Source organism: Antechinus flavipes, chromosome 2 (genome assembly GCF_016432865.1).
Source record: "Antechinus flavipes isolate AdamAnt ecotype Samford, QLD, Australia chromosome 2, AdamAnt_v2, whole genome shotgun sequence".
NCBI classification, from domain to species: Eukaryota; Metazoa; Chordata; class Mammalia; order Dasyuromorphia; family Dasyuridae; genus Antechinus; species Antechinus flavipes.
Genome location: NC_067399.1, coordinates 400,922,943 through 400,943,012, shown reverse-complemented (window position 1 = coordinate 400,943,012; position 20,070 = coordinate 400,922,943). Strand labels below are relative to the sequence as shown.

General features: G+C 37.2%; 1 protein-coding gene across 2 annotated transcripts in view; it reads right to left on the bottom strand.

Annotated features, from left to right (window-relative positions):
- LOC127550110 (proton-coupled amino acid transporter 1-like) overlaps positions 1-19,217 on the bottom strand; it is a 65,707-nt gene extending 46,490 nt beyond the window's left edge. Inside the window, exons 1-2 of one of the 2 annotated variants that reach the window (XM_051978743.1) lie at positions 18,734-19,217; positions 406-553 (exon numbers count right to left, since the gene is read on the bottom strand). In XM_051978743.1, the coding sequence (XP_051834703.1) occupies positions 406-548 (143 nt within the window). In that variant the 5' untranslated portion in view covers positions 549-553; positions 18,734-19,217. Of the gene's footprint in view, positions 1-405; positions 674-18,733 lie in introns of those variants that run through there. The other variant, XM_051978742.1, reaches the window with a different exon arrangement.
- Positions 19,218-20,070: the final 853 nt, after the last annotated feature.

The following is a 20,070-nucleotide window of genomic DNA, read 5'->3' as shown; positions in this document are numbered from 1 at the left end:
GGCTATCTTCAAGACTCAATTCAAATCTCATCTCCAACAGACCTCTCCTAGTCCCCCCACTCCTAGTTCATTATATAAGGAGTTTCCTCACTCTATGTTCCCTATGTTAATGAAATCAGTGTTCAATTTTTTTTTTTAAATGACCCATAGCTTCATAGGACCAGCAGACCTGGAAAGAACAAAATCTAAGAAGCAAACTATATTTCAAGGGCAAAGATTTTCAAACTTGACTTAGTCATTAACACAATCTCCCTATACCTCAACTATATTAATTGTAAAACAGAATTACACAAATATACCATACTGATTAAGAGCTACTGATAAAGAGAAGAAAATAGTCCAAAGCAGGTTTTGCAAATCCATAACCAGGAACAAAAGCCTCTGCAAAATAAGAATGCCACTTACGTTGTCCCATTGGTTTCTCCAAACCGCTGGTAGGAGCTTGAGCCAGAGAAGTCATCTAGTCCATCGGAAGGGGACTCAGTGGGGCTCACTTCTGTAGAACTGTAGCCACTATAGTTTTCATTCCGAAGTCGCTGAGTAGACATAGTGGCTGGGGGAACAGGAGTAGGGTTAAGGTCTTCACTAGCCTTGGCTTTTAACTCTAGCCCCTTAGTAGTCTCTTGGGTAGGAGCAGCCATGGCTGCTGTTTCTAATAGTGCCAACTACTTATATATTAAGTACAGCATTGTGACCTGGAACTATATGAAACTTCTCAGGTACAAAGTACACATGGTTGGACAAAGCTCACTGCTTTTATGCTGTGCTTCTTCTGAGAATATTTATAAATTTCTAAATTCACAACACATTTAGAGATAAGAAACTAGTCAAAAGTGAGACTTGAAAGGGTGTTAAATAGGAAAGAAAGAACTTTCCACTGGGGTCCACAGAGAGATATCAAATTGTTTCCCCCTCATGTTTCAGTTTTAAATAGGGGCAACTTGTAATGAATGGGCTGAACCTGAGTTGATGCACTGAGGTCTGAGCACTTAAGGCTAATTACCAATTGGACAATACTTTATTAGCATATGCTTGGAGAAAGAATGGCCCTGCCCACTACTCTGTGCAGGTTTGATCTGTTTGGGTATAGAGAGATTGAGGAGGATTTAGAGGGTGGAGTAGGACAAGCATTGGAAGTGAGAGAAGAAAGAGGAGATTCCTGTGTCCACAAGCTCACCTCTCCCTTCAATAAAGAATAAAAATCAAGGACTTTTGCTGATCCTGACTCCAGCTGATTTTAAAATATCCAGAGTACTTACGCAGTCATCACAGCACCTAGAGACCCTAACTCCTTGAGCCTTTAATTTTCTGCTTCCATTAACTCCAGTGATTCTAAGAAGTAAATGGTACATGGCTAATATGGAAATGTTTTGCATTATTTCACATATATAATCAATAACAAATTGCTTGCCTTCTGGTGGAGGGAAAGAGAAACTGGAAATTTAAAATTTTAAAGAATGATTGATTGTTAATTATTTTTACCAGTAACTGGAAGATATTTAATGAAATAAAAAAAATTTTAAAAAGAGATGGCAGAAATAACAGTTCTGGAAGTACAAATGTCCCAAAGACTGGAATGGAGAGGCATTACTGCTATTCTCTCTCTCTCTCTCTCTCTCTCTCTCTCTCTCTCTCTCTCTCTCTCTCCCTCCCTCCTCCCTCCCTCCCTCCCTCCCTCCCTCCCTCTCAGAGATGTTTGTAGAGATGAAGGGGAAGCTCTGTTTTGTCAGGATGAGGGGAAAAGGGAAAATAATGGTGTATCTGAATTGTAGAAGGGAAGAAGATGTACATGGTCTGCCTTTGTGACACTACAGAGGGGAAAGAAAAGCAATTATTTCTCAGTTGAATATAGCAAGACCACATTTTGGTAGCTATTGCCCTTCATTTCTGCCAAAGGATGACTTGGAAAACATTGGGAGGGTCCTTGAATGTTTGAATGGGAATAACTGCCTTATTAGACCCTCTCCAAAGTAGGCAGTAAGGTTCTGCTTGCCTATAAGAGTGACATTCTGTCTGCTTGGTAAAATCCTATGGAAGGGCTTTACGGTCTCAAAGATCTAATGAAGAGACAGAAATCACTGGCTTCCAGGTTCTTACCCATGTACCTTTCACCCTCTTAATTGCATCAAACACCAACTGCTAAAAGGAAAAGTCTATCATTCATCCAGGAAGCCATATTTGCAGTATTAGGTTTAATTACATGGGCCACATATTAGGAGAAAAAAAGTTGAGGTATGTTTGGAGTAAGAAGATTTTATAATATAATATATAATATTTATAATTTATAATATATATTTTTTCTATAATATAATTTCTAATATATAAAATTATAATTTTATAAAGACAATGTGAGGAAATAAAAATCCACACCACATGAAGATTTGTTAAAAGGACAGGATGGTTAGGAAAATGGAAATGAAAAATTTAGAAAGAGATGAACTCTTTCTTCAAGTATATGAATGGCTATTCTATGTTTTTATAGAACATAGTGGGGAAACTCTAGGTGAGATATAAAACCCTTCAGCCCAAAGGGAACCTGCTAACAATATCTGGTTTGGTTTTCCATTTCCCCTATGGACTCTCAGCCTTTCAGAGAAATCAAGGGGCAGTAACAAGCTGTGTTGTGATTGAAGCAGAGTGATATCAAGTAGCAAAGAGTGATACGAGGTGGCACACCATGTACAGTATATTCTTGGCACATGCCCAGTGTTTTGGTTACATAAGAATATGAGGGTATAAAAAGGGAAAATCCTTGAAATAAATAGACTCCATTTTTCTACCATCCTCAGGAGTCCCACCTCATCACTTCTCCACTGGGATGGTATATTTTAATCACTCCGGCATGGGGGCTCTTAAAAGCATGGTACGTTTTGTCACCCCAACTCGAGGGCTCTATAAAGCAGGACACAATAGAGATAGATACAAATAAGATAGATACAAAAAGTACAAAAGAAAAGAGATATATAAAAGATAGCTATGAGGTAAGAGCTGAATTTTTTTGGCTGCACAGATGGATTTTAACAGCAACATTTCACCAATAAGCCTCCTAGGCTTCTTGAATTTGACAATTACAAATATGGCTTCAAAGTTATGGAGGAGCTCGTTCTCTATTTTATTTTGTTTCAAAATGAGTATACTGAACAAAGTCAACTATGATCATAAGTATAGAGAAGAGAAACCTATCTGTAAATCATTCAAGATACATAGGAAAAAGAGATCTGAATACATTCCTTTTCTTCAAAAATCATAATGACCAATTTGAGGTTAGTACTTGCAACACTAAGAATACAACCTACTAGTTAACTACATTTCAATAGGCCAAGATTTGGGAGACTTGGAGGCCTTAGCTCCATTAAGCTCTAAAAAAGGCCAAAATTGGTGGTAGATCAAATAAATTATTGGCAAATCCACAATAAGTGTCTTCTGTCACCCCAGAACTGCACAAAAAAAGTCAGCCAGAAGCCCATGGGCAAATAGGAAAGGAAGCCTCTAACAAATGTAAACAAGCAATCAAAACCAGGCCAGGAACATGGGTAGTGAGTCAACAAGAGGAATGGGTCATCCTCCTCAGAAGAAAATGTGGCAAGTTTTATCTAAGTAACAGATTCCCTGAAAACTAGAATAAATCAAACAGATATCAATGACTCCAAATTAAACACTAAGTCTTTTATATAACTGTCATCCCTTATCCCCCCCCCCCCCAAAAAAAAAAAAATGTGGATTCTAAAATGTTAGTGCCAGAAGGAATTGCTCCAGTCTGGTCAATTCTCTAATCTCCAGAAAAGACTGTTTCAGGCCCATGCCAGCAGAGGATGATTCTTTGTTATTCACAAAGTTCTTCAAACATTCCAGTTCAGTTTAGTTCATTTATTAATTGCCTGTTATGTGCAAAGCCCTTTTTTAAGTTGGAAAACTGCAATGATTGTATAAAATATCATCTCTTCCTTTTTAGGAGGTTACTATCTCCTAGAGATTTCACAAATCCCCTCAATGCTTTGTTTTTCAGGCTCATAATCTAGGGTAGATGAGGGACATGACTTAAGAAATGACTTAGGAAAAAAGAGGTTGTGTATGGAAAAAGTTTACAAAGCTCAGATATAAGTATAAGAAATCAATGTGGTATGGTGGCACCTAGACAAGGACAGAACAAATGCCCTCAGATTCTAAGATTATTACTATTTTGACCTGAGACACCATGAAGGGCCCTGAAGATAGAACATTCTGATCCACCATGATACAAGGAGATATAATCATCTTGCCCACGAATCCAGATGACCCAGAATGAAAATCTAAGTAGAGCTGACCAAAAGCATAGAAGGTTGCAGAACCTGGCCCTGGCACAAAGCCCTAGTTTAGGAACTAAGGTTGGAGAACTAAGGAGGTTGGAAATCAACCAAAGAAGATGCCAATCAATATAAAAAATTATTGTAGATCTGCAGATCTCATAAAAGAATGAGAGTTAAATAACTGCAACAACTATAGCAACTCAAAGCAAAAAGGAAAAAAACAAAAGAATTTTCCACAAGAACTATATGAAAATACAGAAGAAATGAAACAAGATAAAAAAATAAATAAAAGTTCTTGAGAAAAGAGTCAGAAAAATAAACAACTGGAAAAAAATATAGTGAACACCCAATAAGAAGTTGTCTGAAAACTAAAATAGATCAAACAGAAATCAATGACTTCATGAAACAGTAAGAAATATTAGAACAAAATCAAAAGAAAAAATAGAAGAAAATGTAAGACAAAGCTACTTAAACTATAGATCAGGACCACAGAGGGTATCATGTAACTGAATGTGGGGGTTACAAAATCATGATTTAATATTAGTAAATATTTGCTTTTTAAAATTTTATATACATATATACCCAGGGTGACATAAAAATTTCTTGGGTAAAAAGAGGTTTTTAAAAAGCTCAGATAAGATATATCAGTATTTTTTTTTTAATTTCAGAGAATCCTTGACACTATGAACTAAAGCAGAGTAAAATGAGCAAAATTAGAACAATTTGTATAAGGACAATACTCTGCAAAGAAAAACAACTTTAAAAGACTGAAGAACTCAGATCAATATAATAACATCATGTCTACACACTCTAGAGTGTACCTATGAGGACATAAATTATTCAAAATTCCTGACAGGGAATGGATTCAAGACACAGAAAAAAATCGTGCAAAGAACACTATGAACACTATGCAAGCTCATGTTGCTAGTGTGCCTACTTATCATAAAGTTTTCCCCCTTTATTTCTCTAGTTTTCTTTTTAAGAGCGGGGAATGGTGGGAAGGAGACAATAATGATGCTCCAAAAGAAGGTCACTGAAATGGTTTTTGGTTTGTTTTATTTTTTAAAGTTCATGAGAACAGAAGAAAGTTAAAATAAGCTCCTAACAAGTGGGACAGTTTTGAAAGTAATGTGAACTAGAAAAAATAACAACAAAGTTCATATGGAAAAACAAAAGGTCAAGAATTTCAAGGGAATTAATGAAAAAAAAAAATCAAATGAAGGTGGCCTAGCTGTACCAGATCTAAAATTATATTATAAAGCAGCAGTTACTAAAACCATCTGGTATTGGCTAAGAAATAGACTAGTTGATCAATGGAATAGGTTAGATTCAAAGGAAAAAACAGCCAATAACTTTAATAATATAGTGTTTGACAAACCCAAAGACCCCAGTTTCTGGGATAAGAATGTACTATTTGACAAAAATTGCTGGGAAAAATGGAAATTAGTATGTCAGAAACTAGGCATTGATCCACACTTAACACCATACACCAAAATAAGGTCAAAATGGGTTCATGACCTAGGCATAAAGAATGAGATTATAAATAAATTGGAAGAGCATAGGATAGTTTATCTCTCAGACCTGTGGAAGAGGGAGGAATTTATGACCAAAGAAGAACTAGAGATCACTATTGACCACAAAATAGAAAATTTTGACTATATCAAATTGAAAAGTTTTTGTACGAACAAAACAAATGCAGACAAGACTATAAGGGAAACAATAAACTGGGAAAACATTTTTACAATCAAAGGTTCTGATAAAGGCCTCATTTCCAAAATATATAGAGAACTGACTCTAATTTATAAGAAATCAAACCATTCTCCAATTGATAAATGGTCAAAGGATATGAACAGACAATTCTCAGACAAAAGAAATTGAAACTATTTATAGACATATGAAAATATGCTCCAAATCATTATTAATCAGAGAAATGCAGATTAAGACAATCCTGAGATACCACTACATACCTGTCAGATTGGCTAGAGTGACAGGGAAAGATAATGTGGAATGTTGGAGGGGATGTGGGAAAACAAGGACACTGATACATTGTTGGTGGAATTGTGAACACATCTAGCCATTCTGGAGAGCAATTTGGAACTATGCTCAAAAAGTTATCAAACTGTGCATACCCTTTGATCCAGCAGTGTTTCTACTGGGCTTATACCCCCAAAGAGATACTAAAGAAGGGAAAGGGACCTGTATGTGCCAAAATGTTTGTGGCAGCCCTGTTTGTAGTGTCTAGAAGCTGGAAAATGAATGGATGCCCATCAATTGGAGAATGGTTGAGTAAATTGTGGTATATGAACGTTATGGAATATTATTGTTCTCTAAGGAATGACCAGCAGGATGAATACAGAGAAGACTGGCGAGACCTACATGAACTGATGCTGAGTGAAATGAGCAGAACCAGGAGATCATTATATACCTCAACAGCCATACTGTTTGAGGATGTATTCTGATGGAAGTGGATCTCTTCAATAAAGAGAGCTAATTCATTTCAATTGATCAAAGATGGACAGAAGCAGCTACACCCAAAGAAAGGACACTGGGAGATGAATATAAACTGCTTGCATTCTTGTTTTTCTTCCTGGGTTATTTTTACCTTCTGAATTCAATTCTCCCTGTGCAACAAGAAAACTGTTCAGTTCTGCACACGTATATTGTATCCAGGATATACTGTAACCTATTCAACATGTAAAAGGATTGCTTGCCATCTGGGGGAGGGGGTGGAGGGAGGGAGGGGAAAAATTGGAACAGAAGTGAATGCAAGGGATAATGTTGTAAAAAATTACCCTGGCATGAGTTCTATCAATAAAAAGTTATTAAAAAAAAAAAAGAAGAAAGTAATGCAAACAATATATTATATGGCTAAAAAAAACCCAACAACCTGTCATTCTCTTTTCCTTACTCTTTCTCTTTAGCCATATCTAATTTATTGCCAAATCTTATCTACTATCTATATATATTCCATTGTCCCAAGTCTTGTGATATTCCACAAACCTGGTGTAAAACTTGATTACTATGATCATGCCTGGACTATTACAATAGCCTTCTGGTTGGTTTATCTGCATCAATCTCTCCCTATTCTAATCCATCTTCTAAAAAAGACTCCACAGTGATTTTGCTAAAGATACATTCACCCTCCTAGTCAACAAACTCCAATGCTCCCTATTAGCTCAATTCTTCTGTTTCCCTTTTAAAACCTGCTATAACTATTCCAGCATTTTTACCAAGAAAATCCCAAATGGGGCCAGGAAGAGATGGGCACGACTAAAACAAGTGAACAACTAACTCAGCTTCTTTCTTCAATGCTAATCTTTTTACACTTTACTTCTCTCCTTCCAGGATCTAATGACACCAGTCTTCTTGCAGTTCTTGTGTGAGAGACTCCATTTCTTGAATCCATCCATTTTCAGTAAGTATCCCTTATGCTTTCAGTGATCTTCTTCCTCACCTCCATCTCCTGATTTCCTGAATTCCTTAAAGTCCTAGGTAAAATCTGTTCTTCTGAAAGAATCCTTTCCCAATTCCCCTTAATATGAGTGCCTTTTCTCACAGAGTACCTCCAGTTTGCCCTGTACATAATTTGCATGTACATAGTTGATTATTGTTCTTCTCTATTAGAATAGTAGCTAGTCAAATTAATAATCTTTTCTCAATCCTCATGTAATACTCTTCAAAATTGAGCCAGGATCTAAATTTAAAGAGTTAATGAGAATCTGTCGTAGCCTACAGTCCACTAAACCATAAGCAGTGCTAAAACTGTTTTTCCTTCCCAGAAAGCATAAGAAATTTTTCTAAAAGAAGGAGGAAATGACTAGGCTTCTTCCCAACACCAAATATTATGGAAAAAAATTCTCTCACTATAATATATTGTATTAGGTGGTTTCTAATTTGACCTATGTATAAGGCTCCATGTTTCATTGCCTTACATTAAACAGAGAGCAGCTTCAAATATCTAGATGCTAACTCTCAAATATCTGATCTCATGGTACTTTGTACTCTTACCTCCAGGAATAATACCTTTTGTAAAACAAGTGATAGAGATACACAAAAAGTGCTTATTAAGTAACACAGGCTGCATTTTTTGGCTACTAAAGCTTATGTTTGGCAAACATTTGTAGTCTCAAGGTCATTCAAGGAGTATTATCATTTCATTTTATTCCAAATTTAGTACACTGGATAAAGTCAACTGCAGCCCAAGTAAAGAAAGAGTAACCTGTAAGTCTTCTCAGACACTGAAAAGGGGCTATTCAAGAGTCATTATAACCAGTTTAGTATTTACAACATAATGGATAGAATCTATTATTTAAATAGATATTCATAAGTTAAGATTACTTGTTTGGATATTTCAAACCTATTAGAGGAAGGGAAAGGAAAAGGAAAAATGAAAGATATCAGAACCAGAAAGAGTCCTAGAACATAAAACAGTGATAAAAAGTAACCTTAGAGCACATGGAGCCCAACCTCTTTATTCAGCAAATGACCAAGAAAGCCCTTTTTTTTTTGGGGGGGGGGGGGGCAGGAGTTGAGACAACGGGATTAAATGACTTGCCCAAGTTCACACAACTAGGAAGTGTTAAGTGTCTGAAGCCAGATTTGAACTAAAGTCCTCCTAACTTCAGGGTGGGTGTTGTATCCACTGCGCCACCTAGCTTCCCCATGCCTCTTTGACATGATATAATCACACAGTTGATAGACCTGGAATTAAAGAACCCAGGCCTCCTAATTCTTAGATTAGTATGCTCAATTTAGAATTAGCTGAGAACGATTATCCCCCTCACCCAGGGCCCACAAAACAAAGTTTTTGTTATTACTATAGTCCAGCCCTCCAACAGTCTGAGAGAGTGAACTGGCCCCCTATTTTAAAAGTTTGAGGATCCCTGCCCTAGAGTATCCTTGTGGTCAATTCCATAAACTGAAGAAGCAAAAGATCTCAGTGGCATTTGATAGAGAAGAAATCCAACATACAAATTTATCTCTTCTGAACTTTCCCTATTTAATACTTTTTAGACCTAAGTCAGGCATTAAACCTAGACTTGGTTATCTGTGGAGTTCTTTTTCTTCTTTAAAATATATAATATGAGATGGTTCTCTCTAGGAGAAGGTAGGTTTCTCAGGGAGGTTTTCTGGAGGCAGCCTTAGTATCAGTTCAGATCAATAATTACCCCAAATGCAGCCAGCTGGTAAAAATACAAATGTTTATTTCTCCTTCCAAGTCTTGTCGCTTTCCTTGGGCCCGGATAGCTAGATTCTTAGAGGCCTTTCTCTCTGCTTGGTTCCAAGAGCTCTTGCCGCTTTGTCCTTTGCTTCTGCCTCTGCTTTCTTCAGCCTCCAGAGCCAGCACCAAGTTGAATCTGTCTTGCCTCTGAGAGAGCCTTCTCAATCTTCAGCTCAGCTCCGACTCATGGCTTCTCCTGACTTGACGCTCTTCTCTTCATGTAATTTGGCTGAATTCTGTCTGAGAGCCTCTGTCTGTATCTTATATATGAGAGAGAGGAATTGTGGGATACAAGAGAGAGGGATTATGGGTTTCCTCCCAGAGTGCTCTCTGGCCTTAAGAGCTTCAAGGGAGGTGTGAATTCACAAAGTTACACAATTTACTTTGTGAATCTCCCATACCTGTGAACTCCAGTGAGTAAAGGTGTGAACACAAGCACTGTATCAATTAGTTCTACTTAATACTTTGTTTCAGGTTCTGGCCCAAAACATCAACTCTAATGAGTTAGCAGTTTGTAAAGATTCCAACAGTTATCTAATGAGAATTTGTCATAGCCTGTAGTCCACTAAATTATAAGCAATGCTAACATTGTTTTTATTGGATAGAAACATCTATCATAAGAAAAACAAAAGCCACAGGTCACCTATCCTAACCAACTAATATAGTCAAGTCAAGAAATATTTATTAAAGACCTGCTATATATATTCAAGATATAGATATCTTTGATAAAATGAAGATTATCTTGAAGGGAAGGTACCAGCATCATGAGGTATTAGAAAGGGATTCTTATAGAAGGTGAGATTTTAGCTTGATTTGAAGGAATCGAGGGAAGCTAGTACACAGTAGTATGGGGGAAAGAATGAAAGAATGGGATATGGCTAGTTAAGCATGTATTTGAAAAATGGCAGATTTTGTGAGGAACAGCAAGGAGGTCAGTATCACTAGCTCATACATAGAGAGGAATAAAATATAAGACTAGAGAAATAGGAAGAAACCAGACTGTGAGGAACTTTAAATGCCAAATATAGAATATGATCCTAGAGATAACCAGTGGAGTTCACTGAATAGGAGTAACATGGGTAAGACCTGTTCTTAAGGTAATAAGGGAGAAGGAATTTAAGATAGGAGACTAGATAGCAAGCTATTACAATAGTCTAGGCAAGAGGTGGTGAAAGCCTGCATCTACACAGTAGCAATAAGGAGAAATCTTTCCAGTGTCAAACATTATGAAAAGGAAGAAAAACACTATGACATGAAGTTTCTAAGATAACATTTGTATAGAGCTCCATACTTTTGTGTCACTCTATTAGACAGAAAGCAATTGTGGACATCTAGAAGTGAACTCTCTAATATTTGATCTCACAGCATTCTGTACTCCTCCTATCTATGATTAAGGCCATATTCAGGACAAGGTTCTAAAGGAGACAGATATATAAAAAGTATCAAGAATCACAATATGTATTTTGATGATAAGAATAGATTTTATCAGCAACCTTTCACCAATTATAGCTACTGAAGCTTGTGAAATTTGGTAAACATTGATATGGTCTCAAGGTCATCTAGGGAGCAATTACTATTAACTTTGTTCTAAATTTAGCACACTGAACAAAGTCAAATTCAGTCACAGCTAATAAGAAAAGATCCAACTACAGCTTAATAGATAGTAGTACAAATTGCTACAAGATCATATATTGGAGGTATCACTTCTAACTGTTCATAGTTGCCCTTTGCCTTATGGAATGGTATAATAGTCCTCTAAACATGTCAGATAGAAACCAGGTGCTATACTGATGGCATTGCTCTTTTTTCCCCATCATTTAATTTTGGAAGGCATTTCAAAATATAATCTCCTTATTACTTTTGCTAAATTGTAGCTCCTTGAAAGTGGGGACTGTGTCTTTCTTATTTTTATATCACTACCAGCATCTAGCACATTCAGTGCCTTGTGAATGAAAGATATTTAATTATCAAATGATCAAATGCTAGTCATTTATTAAATCTGTGGATGACATGAAGCTGGGAGTAATCACTAATATGTTGAACAACAGAACAGAACAAAAAGATCATGAAAGACTGTGCCAAACCTAGTAAGACTCATAAAATGAACATTAATGATAGGGAAAATTTAAAGTCACAGTGTCACTTAAACTTTGGGTTCAAAGAATCAAGTACAAAAAGATATGATGAAGGAAAAATATAATTCATTTAAAAAAGACAAAGCTTCTAACTGACTGAAAGATCATTATAAAGTAATAGCATGCCATGGAAGTAAAAAAAAAAAAAAAAAAACCTAATATGAACTAACATTATAAGAAAACTACAGTGTTAGAAACTGCTTGATTTTGACCACAAAACTGTATCTAGTCTAGATCCTTCCATTACATAAAGGGAAGTGACAAACAAATTTAGAAGTACATAAGAGTGTAAGAGAATTCTATGCCACACACAAAACAACTGAAGCAACTGGGAATGGTTGGCATAAATAAAAGAAAATTTTGGGTGGAAGAGTAGATGGAGTAAGAGGGAAGAACCACAATAAACATATATATATATATGGATATTGTGGAACATACTATTAGAATTTGTTCAAAAATAAAATGGATTGATAGAAAAGCTCATGGGTTCCTAATCACTGGATAACTGCTTGTTAAGGATGCTATAGAAGCTTCTCAGTGTTCATTTAGTCAGATATTCTTCTGGGTTTCTTGCAGTTCCGAGATTCGTGAATGAATAGAGAAAACAGACAACTAGACCACCAAATTTTTTTTCTTTAGTAAAATCAGGAATAATGGACTAGGGATTAAATAGCCATATATCTCTTGAAAGTTGCATTTGAACATGGTTACATGATGAAAATGAAAATACCAAGTACCCTTTGACTCAACTTGGTCTTGAATCTTCAAATTAGTGTGAAGAAAAGAAAAGAAGCATTTTCAGCAATAACACCTTTGTGTCTAACCCAAAGGAAGTGCCACACATGCCTTCTTTTTTAACAACTGTCTTCTAAATGCATACTCTATGCTTGGCTTGAGGAAGATATAAATATGCAATACCATACAATATTCAACAGTGTAATATCAAATAGAATAAGAGCTCAAGAGAAATACAGTAGTTACATAAAACTGAAGAAATGAAAATCATTTCTACCTGTGTATGTGTATGGTGGAGAGGTGGGGGGGGGGTGGAATAACGGAAATGGAGAAGAATTGTAAGAGAATCATTACAATGCATTTTAAGACGAGGTTGGGATCCTAGGGAATAAGTAGCACATATGCTGGAAAATTCTAGTTTTGCATTTTGGGAAAGGAGTACTCTAATGGAACTGGAAGAAAATACAGGTAGAAGCAAATACCCTTTAACATATGACTGAAAAGGTAGATTGCAATTCATTCCTCAAAGATTAACAAACTCTCCCATGGATATAATCTGCCTAATGCCAGCAATTCTGAATACCTTGAAGTCATCATTCAAATCCCATTTTCTCTTCACAGCTGCCAGATCCCTTATTCTCTAATATTCAACTCCACGTCCATGCCACAATGTTTCACCCTAAAACAACTTAATTCTTCCACTGTGCTCTCTGGAATGCCTACTCCATGGTCAATAAACTTGTTTTCATCTTAAATCATTTGCTTTTCTACTCCTGCTATCTTCTAGCTGGCTCCTCATCCTTCACCCCTCTGATGACAGTCTACCCTACCACTCTTATCTGCACTTTCACTTCCCTTTGACTTACTAGTGAAGTGTTAGAGTTGGATTATGCCTTGCTCCCCATTGCCACTTTCAAGCTCTCCTTCTATCATTACCATTCTGTACTGTCTCCTTTAACATTTAATTCTTTCCCAGGACATGCACTAGCTGCACTCTTCTCCTTTCCCTATCTTGACTACTTAGTGAATCAGTGCAACACTACACTATTCCCTAATGGCTCTAGCTCCTTTGTTGCATTGCTGACTTTGTCCTGCTAAGCCTCAGCATTGGATCACTCCTCTCATCCACTGCCTTCAATACCACACATATGCTACTACTGAATGAAGCTGTAGAAAAATCATGAAATCATGCTGAATGGATCCACTACAAATTTATAATGAAAATTTCAACTGGGTTTTCACTGTTTCAGGGCATTCCTTTAACACCCCCAAATTAGTTCACTATAGCAGTTCTTTCAAACCTTTTAATCTCTCCTCACACTTTCCATAATTGTCTCTTTCCCTCCTTCTCAATTGAAAATATAGCTTCATATTTCACTGAAAAAATTTGAGAAAATTTGTCCAGAGCTTCCTCTTCTCCACTTCTCCTAATCACAATTTAGATGACTCTTGCCACTATTATCACACAGAAAAGGAGCCCTTTTCCTTGCCAAGGCATTCTCATGCCCAAGTGATTCCATCCCATTCTGTCTTCTCCAGCAGATTTCTATCATTTCTACCCACTCATTTATCTTCAAACTTTCCCTATTGGTTGCTTCTCTAGTACCTATAAAACATGCCCATGTCTCCTCATTCTGAAAAGCCCATCACTTGATCTATTCATTCCCACTAGTGACTGTCCCATTTCTCTTCTGCTCTTCGTGGCCAAACAGCTGAGAAAATGTCTTCACCTTTTTCTCTCTCACTCTAAGTGTCTATAGTTTGGATCCCAACATCATATTAATCAAAACTATTCTCTCTAAAGTTAACATTAATCTCTTAATTGTCAAATATAACAGCCTTTTCCCAAAACTCACCCTTGTTGATATTTCTATATCTTTGACACTGTTAATCACTTTCTTCTTTTTGTGACACTACTCTCTCTCCTGCTTTTCCTATTTTTTTGACTACTCTTTCTCAAATTTATCCAAGTCACACCTGTTAACCTTGGAAATCTTAAAGAGCTCTACTCTGAGCCATCTTCTCTCTATAGTATTTAATTTGATGATCTTATCTGATCCTGTAGATTTAATTATTGCCTCTTTCCTGATGATTCTCAAATCTACTTATGTGACCCTAACCCCTCTGCTAATCTCCAGCCTTACATCTCCAATTGCTATTGTACATTTCAAGATAGATATTCTATAGATGTCTTAAGCTCAACATATACAAAACTAAACTCATTATTGTTCTCCACCCACTTCCAAACTTTCCTAGTACTGTCAAAAGGCCTACCATCCTCCCAGTAACCCAGGCTCAGAAACTAGGTGTTACCCTCAATTTCTTGCTCTCCTCCTCCCTCAATATCTGATCTGTAGCCAAGTTTTGTCAATTTTGCCTTTGAGACATTTCTTCCTTTTTTCCACTATCCTGCCACCACCCTAGCAGAGTCCCTTATTATCTCATACCAGAATTTTTATAATTATCTGTTAGTTGATCGCCATGCCATAAATCTCTCTCCACTCTGGGCTATCCTCATCTAAGCTGTCAAGGGTCATCTTCCTAAAGGACAAGTCTGACCATATCGTTTTCTTACTTCACTTCAATGGCTCCTTATCACCTCCAAGATCAAATATAAAATCTTCTGCCATTCATAGCTTTTTATAACCTTTATAAATTCCTACCTTTCCAATTTTCTTATAAGTTATTCACCCCTGATCCCTCCACATACTTTGCACTCAAGTGATACTCCTTGCTATTCCCAAAACAAGACACTCCTGACTCTAGATGTTCTCACTGGCTATACCCCATGAATAGAATAGAATCTCATCTTCCCTAGCTTCCTTCAAGTTGTAGCTAAAATTCTACCTTCTACAGGAGGCCTTTCATAATCCTTTTACTCTAAAACCTACCCTTATCTCTTGATAATTTCAAATTTATTTTGTACATAGCTTATTTGTATATAGTTGCTTAGATTTTTGTCTCTTCATTATACCAAGAGCTCTTTTATAGTAGGGATTGTCTTTTGCCTTTCTTTGTTTTTCCCCATGCTTAGCATAGTGTCTGGACCATAATAAATAATTCCTGACCTATATAGTCAGATTGTTAAGGGTCTTTAATACCAAGATAAGAAGTATGGATTTATTTGGTGGGCAAAAGAGGCCTATTGAAGGATTTTGAACAGAGAAGTGACATATTTTGAAATGTATCTAAGGATGATTAATTCAATGGCATATGTAGGACAGACTGGAAGGGAAAAGGACTATTTCAGAAGTACAATCTTATACTAGTGATATGGTTGCAACAGAAAGAGGAAGACAATATCAAGGTAGAATTACCAGGATGTGCTAACTGAATACAAATAACTGCTTCCTTAAGAATAATGGGACCATTATACAAGATAATGAAAGAGAAAAAAGGAGGAAGAAGGAAGGAGAGGATTAGGTTAACTTGCAATAAATTATCTAAAGATGAGGCAAAAAATAATTAAAACCTCACAAAGCTGAAGTTCAGCCTTAAATATCCCATCTTCTAACACACCTGCTTCAAAAGATGAGCTCAAAGAAAAGTTGTCTAACAAAAGGAGCTGGAAAATAAATTTGAAAAATGATAAGTAAAAGAAGGAATACTTGATATTGTTGTTAGGGCAGCGTCTGTTATACTCATTACAAAACACAGAGATCCAGTTTACTATTAACCTTTCCTCTAGATAGCAAGCAAACTGATAGAAATTAAACATTATTGCAATTCTTCTAAACATATTTCCATATTCTTCATGCTGTGCAAAGCATGAACTTTTCCTTCACAAGCACAAGCTTCTCCTCTAGCTATAGTTTTAGGCCAAATCAAAGTAGCTTTTAAGTACAAAGAATTTTATTAATCATTACTAACTGGATCTTATAAAATTCTCTAAATAGAATCCTGATTATATTTAATAGCCATACAAAATAATATCTAGCTTCAATTTAAGTGATGACTGAAAATAAAATAGAGGAAAAAGTGCTTATAAAAAGCATTATATTCAATGTCTGAAGATCTCAAGTGTACTTTAATTTCCACTACTAATTTGGTATAAAATCTTTGATATTTCACATCTTTGAATCTCAATTTCCTGAACTATTATAAAAGGATACAGTTTACATGGATCATCCCTAAAGTCCATTTCTCTCTAATGACTTTATTGCTCCCTAGCTCCAGGTAAAAAAACTGTTTCTAAGACAGCTGGCTCTAAAAGTCTACTGTGTAGTCCTGATTTAGAATGACTAATGCCTAGTTAGTTCCTTGTTTGGACAAATGAAACACACCTGGTCTGGAAGATAGATCCAGGTTTCCTGGATGACTCTGTATTCTTTCTATACCAAGCTATCTATCATGATCATCATTACATTTCCAGGCAAGCCTATCAACTTAAAAGGAGGGGGAGGACAGCTAAAGATAGTTTCAGCTTTTACAACCTTTGCCCAAAACTGGATGAATGAGAAATGTTAGTCCTGGAATTATACAACTTCCATATCCTTAAAATTATTTGAATATCTTCCAGATTTATTTGACATTATTCCCTTTCATATTATATACTTTATGTTGCTACTAAGTTGGGAAAAACAGGTTCAGGAACACCCCACCTCCAGATTCCTTGCATTTCTTTGAACTTTATCTCTGGTTGTGATTACACACATCTTGCAACGCTAATGTAGTGAATCCTTATTTTCAAGACTTAAATCAAATGCTACCTTCTTGAGGAATTTTTTTTATTTCCCCCAACTAATAATTTATTTCAGTTCAATAAGTGTTAATATTGTAAAAAGCTACCACGGGGAAAAAAACTTAAAAAAAAAAATGAAAAAGTCACTGCCTTTAAGGCCTCTACATCCTATAAAGGGCTACAATTTGCAAACAAATAAGTAAATACAAGGTAATTTGAAGAGAGAGCAAACACTAACAACTTGGGAGATGATTAAACACTTCTAAGAAGTAACAAGTGAGAAGAGTCAGCTTTTTGAGAGCAGCACTCATTACATCTTTTTGTTTGTATCCTCAGAGTTTCAAATATGGTAGTCAATAAAAAAATGTAAAACATTCTGTCAACATTGTAGCTATTCTCAAAGGAAATTTCTTCTCCACCCTTTCTGATATTCAATCTTCTGTTTAAAAACATAAGATTCTCATTACTATATGGCTTAACAGAAGAAATATGAAGAGAGATTCCCCCTTTGCTATTTTTTTTTTGCATAGCATGAAGAATATGGAAATATATTTAGAAGAATTGCATATGTTTTAATTTCTATCGGTTTGCTTGCTATCTAGGGGAGAAGGGAGGAGAAAATTTGGAATAAAGTTTTGCAAGGGTAAATGTTGAAAACTATCTTTGCATGTATTTGGAAAAATAAAATACTATAGAGAGAGAAAAAGAAAAGAAAAGAAATATAGGAGAGGATGAAAGTCTAGAGGAAATCACGAGTAATTGCTTCTCTGCTGGTGATCGCAAGGAAACCACAAACCCAAATGGTTACAGTTCAAAATTACAAGAACACTGGGGAAGGTCCGGAAAGAAGAGGTGGGGAAAGAAAGCAATGTTTCCTTCAGGCCACATCCAATGACAAATTCTTGGGCAGAATACAATAGACTCTAATTACTTAGGTGGGTTAGTATCTATTCATTTACTGATTCACTGTGTAACCCTGGACAAGTTATTCCCCCTCAATTTCCTCTTTAAAATGAACAGGCTAACCTGAAGCTGTCCTAAGGTCCCAAGAGCTCTCGTGTTTTAAGACTTATGCAAACAGCTTCGTTAAGGGTGTGGCAGTGATGGAGAAACAGTCCAAGAAGCCAGCATGAAGGCATCTTTAGCAATGGGACTAAGCTAATTATATTTTTTCCCCCTTCCTCCTCTGCCCTCTTCTATAACAGGGCTGACTCCTTTCTCGTTTCCAGCATTTCAGTAGAGTTACTCCTCTCCAGAGACGATGCCTCGTCCCCCACGCATGTACACACAAAACATCACTCTATAAACCCAGGATACAGACAGGTATAGGTCATACTGAGAGATCCATCAACACAAGCGGTAAAAAACAAACACACAAGGCGATCTCACTGTGACTGCGCCTATACACCCTGAGACAATGACAGTTACACAACCACGGACAAAATGTCACACAAAAAGCCTCACAAAGAAACGGACGTGGAAACACACACAAAAACACATAGATATACACACACCCAGTTCCGTCCCTCTAGTCTTTCTCGAGCCCCGCCCTGGAAACGCCCCTTGCCACCGCCCCACGGACTGACACCCAGGTGGGGGACTTTGGTCTGGACCCCAGCATCTCCTGGAAGGATGCCGGTCCAGCGCACCCCAGTTCCAGAGCATCCTGACTCACCTGTTCCCGCCTCCAGCCTCGGCCTCCAGCCTCAGTGCCCTCCCCAGAGCCATTCCCGGGCCTCTTCCGGCTCCGTCATGTGACTCAAGAGACCGGCCGGCTGCGATCATGTGCTGCAGCGTTCAGCTGACAGGACCTCGCCTCCAACGCCCTCTCAGATCGCTTTCTTTCTCCTCAATCACTCTTATGTCTCCTGGCGGCAGAGTTCCGCACTACAGGAGGTATCCCGGAGGAAGAGAGGGAGGAAAAGGAAAGGGAGAAAGGAAAATGAAGGAAGTAAGATGAAGGAGGAGAAAGGAAAATGGAGGAGAAGAGAAGAAAATGAGGAGAGGATAAAGAAAAGGGAGGAAGAAGGAGCAAGAACGAAGGAGGAGAAAAAAGAATGGAAAAGAAGAAAAGGAAGGGAAGAGGGAAAGAATAAAGGAGAAAAGAGGGGGAAGAGGAAGAAAAGGAAGGAGGAGGAAAAAAAGAGGAAGAAAAGATAAATAGGAGAGAAGAGAAGTAGAAAAGAGAAAGGAGAGTAGAAGAAGTGAAGAGGAAAAGGGAAAGAGAAGAAGAGGATGGAGAAGAGAGGGGGGAAGGGGAAGAATGGGGGAAAACAGGAGGGGAGAAAAAAGGCAGAGGAAGGGATGAGAGGTAAAGAGGAGGCAAGAAAGGAGGAGAAGGAAGAAAGAGAGGAAAAGTTGTAAAAATGAGGGATGGGAAAAGAGAAGAAACAGGTAAAAGGGGGAAGACAAAGGGAAGGAGGAAGAGAAAAAGGGAATCAGGGAAGGAGGAGGGTTAGGGGGCAGTGAAAGGTGAAACATTATTCTATTTTTATCAGAAATTTCCAAAGAAACTGGGGGTGTTCAGTCTGGAGAAGAGTCTCAAGGGCATGTCACATAGGGAGTTAGGCTTCTTGAGTTTTTCTCCAGAGCAATCTCAGGAACATCGAGAAGTTGCTAATGATCACATTTGGGCTCAATATCAAGGAAATCTTCTTTAACAATTAGAGCTGTCCAGAACTGGAAGGAGCTGTCTCAGGAGCTACGGGCTTGGCAAAGAAGGCTGGATAACCATATGTTGGAAATGTTGTCATAAGAGCTTTCTTATGGGTGTTTGAGTTGGAGTAATTGAATATAAATCTTTCCAGTAACTGAGATTCTGTGGAATGAAGTGGGATTGTGGAGGGAGAGACAAGAAGAGGTGACCTTGCAAGGAAGGCTTTAGCAACTTAACTCAGGCCCTATACTGGCCCCTTGAACTGTACCTTATTTGCAACAAACAACAGCTACATCTTTCTTCATTTTTCCATGTTCCATTCCTAGGTCAGTTTATATTCCAGGGAACCTGGTCTC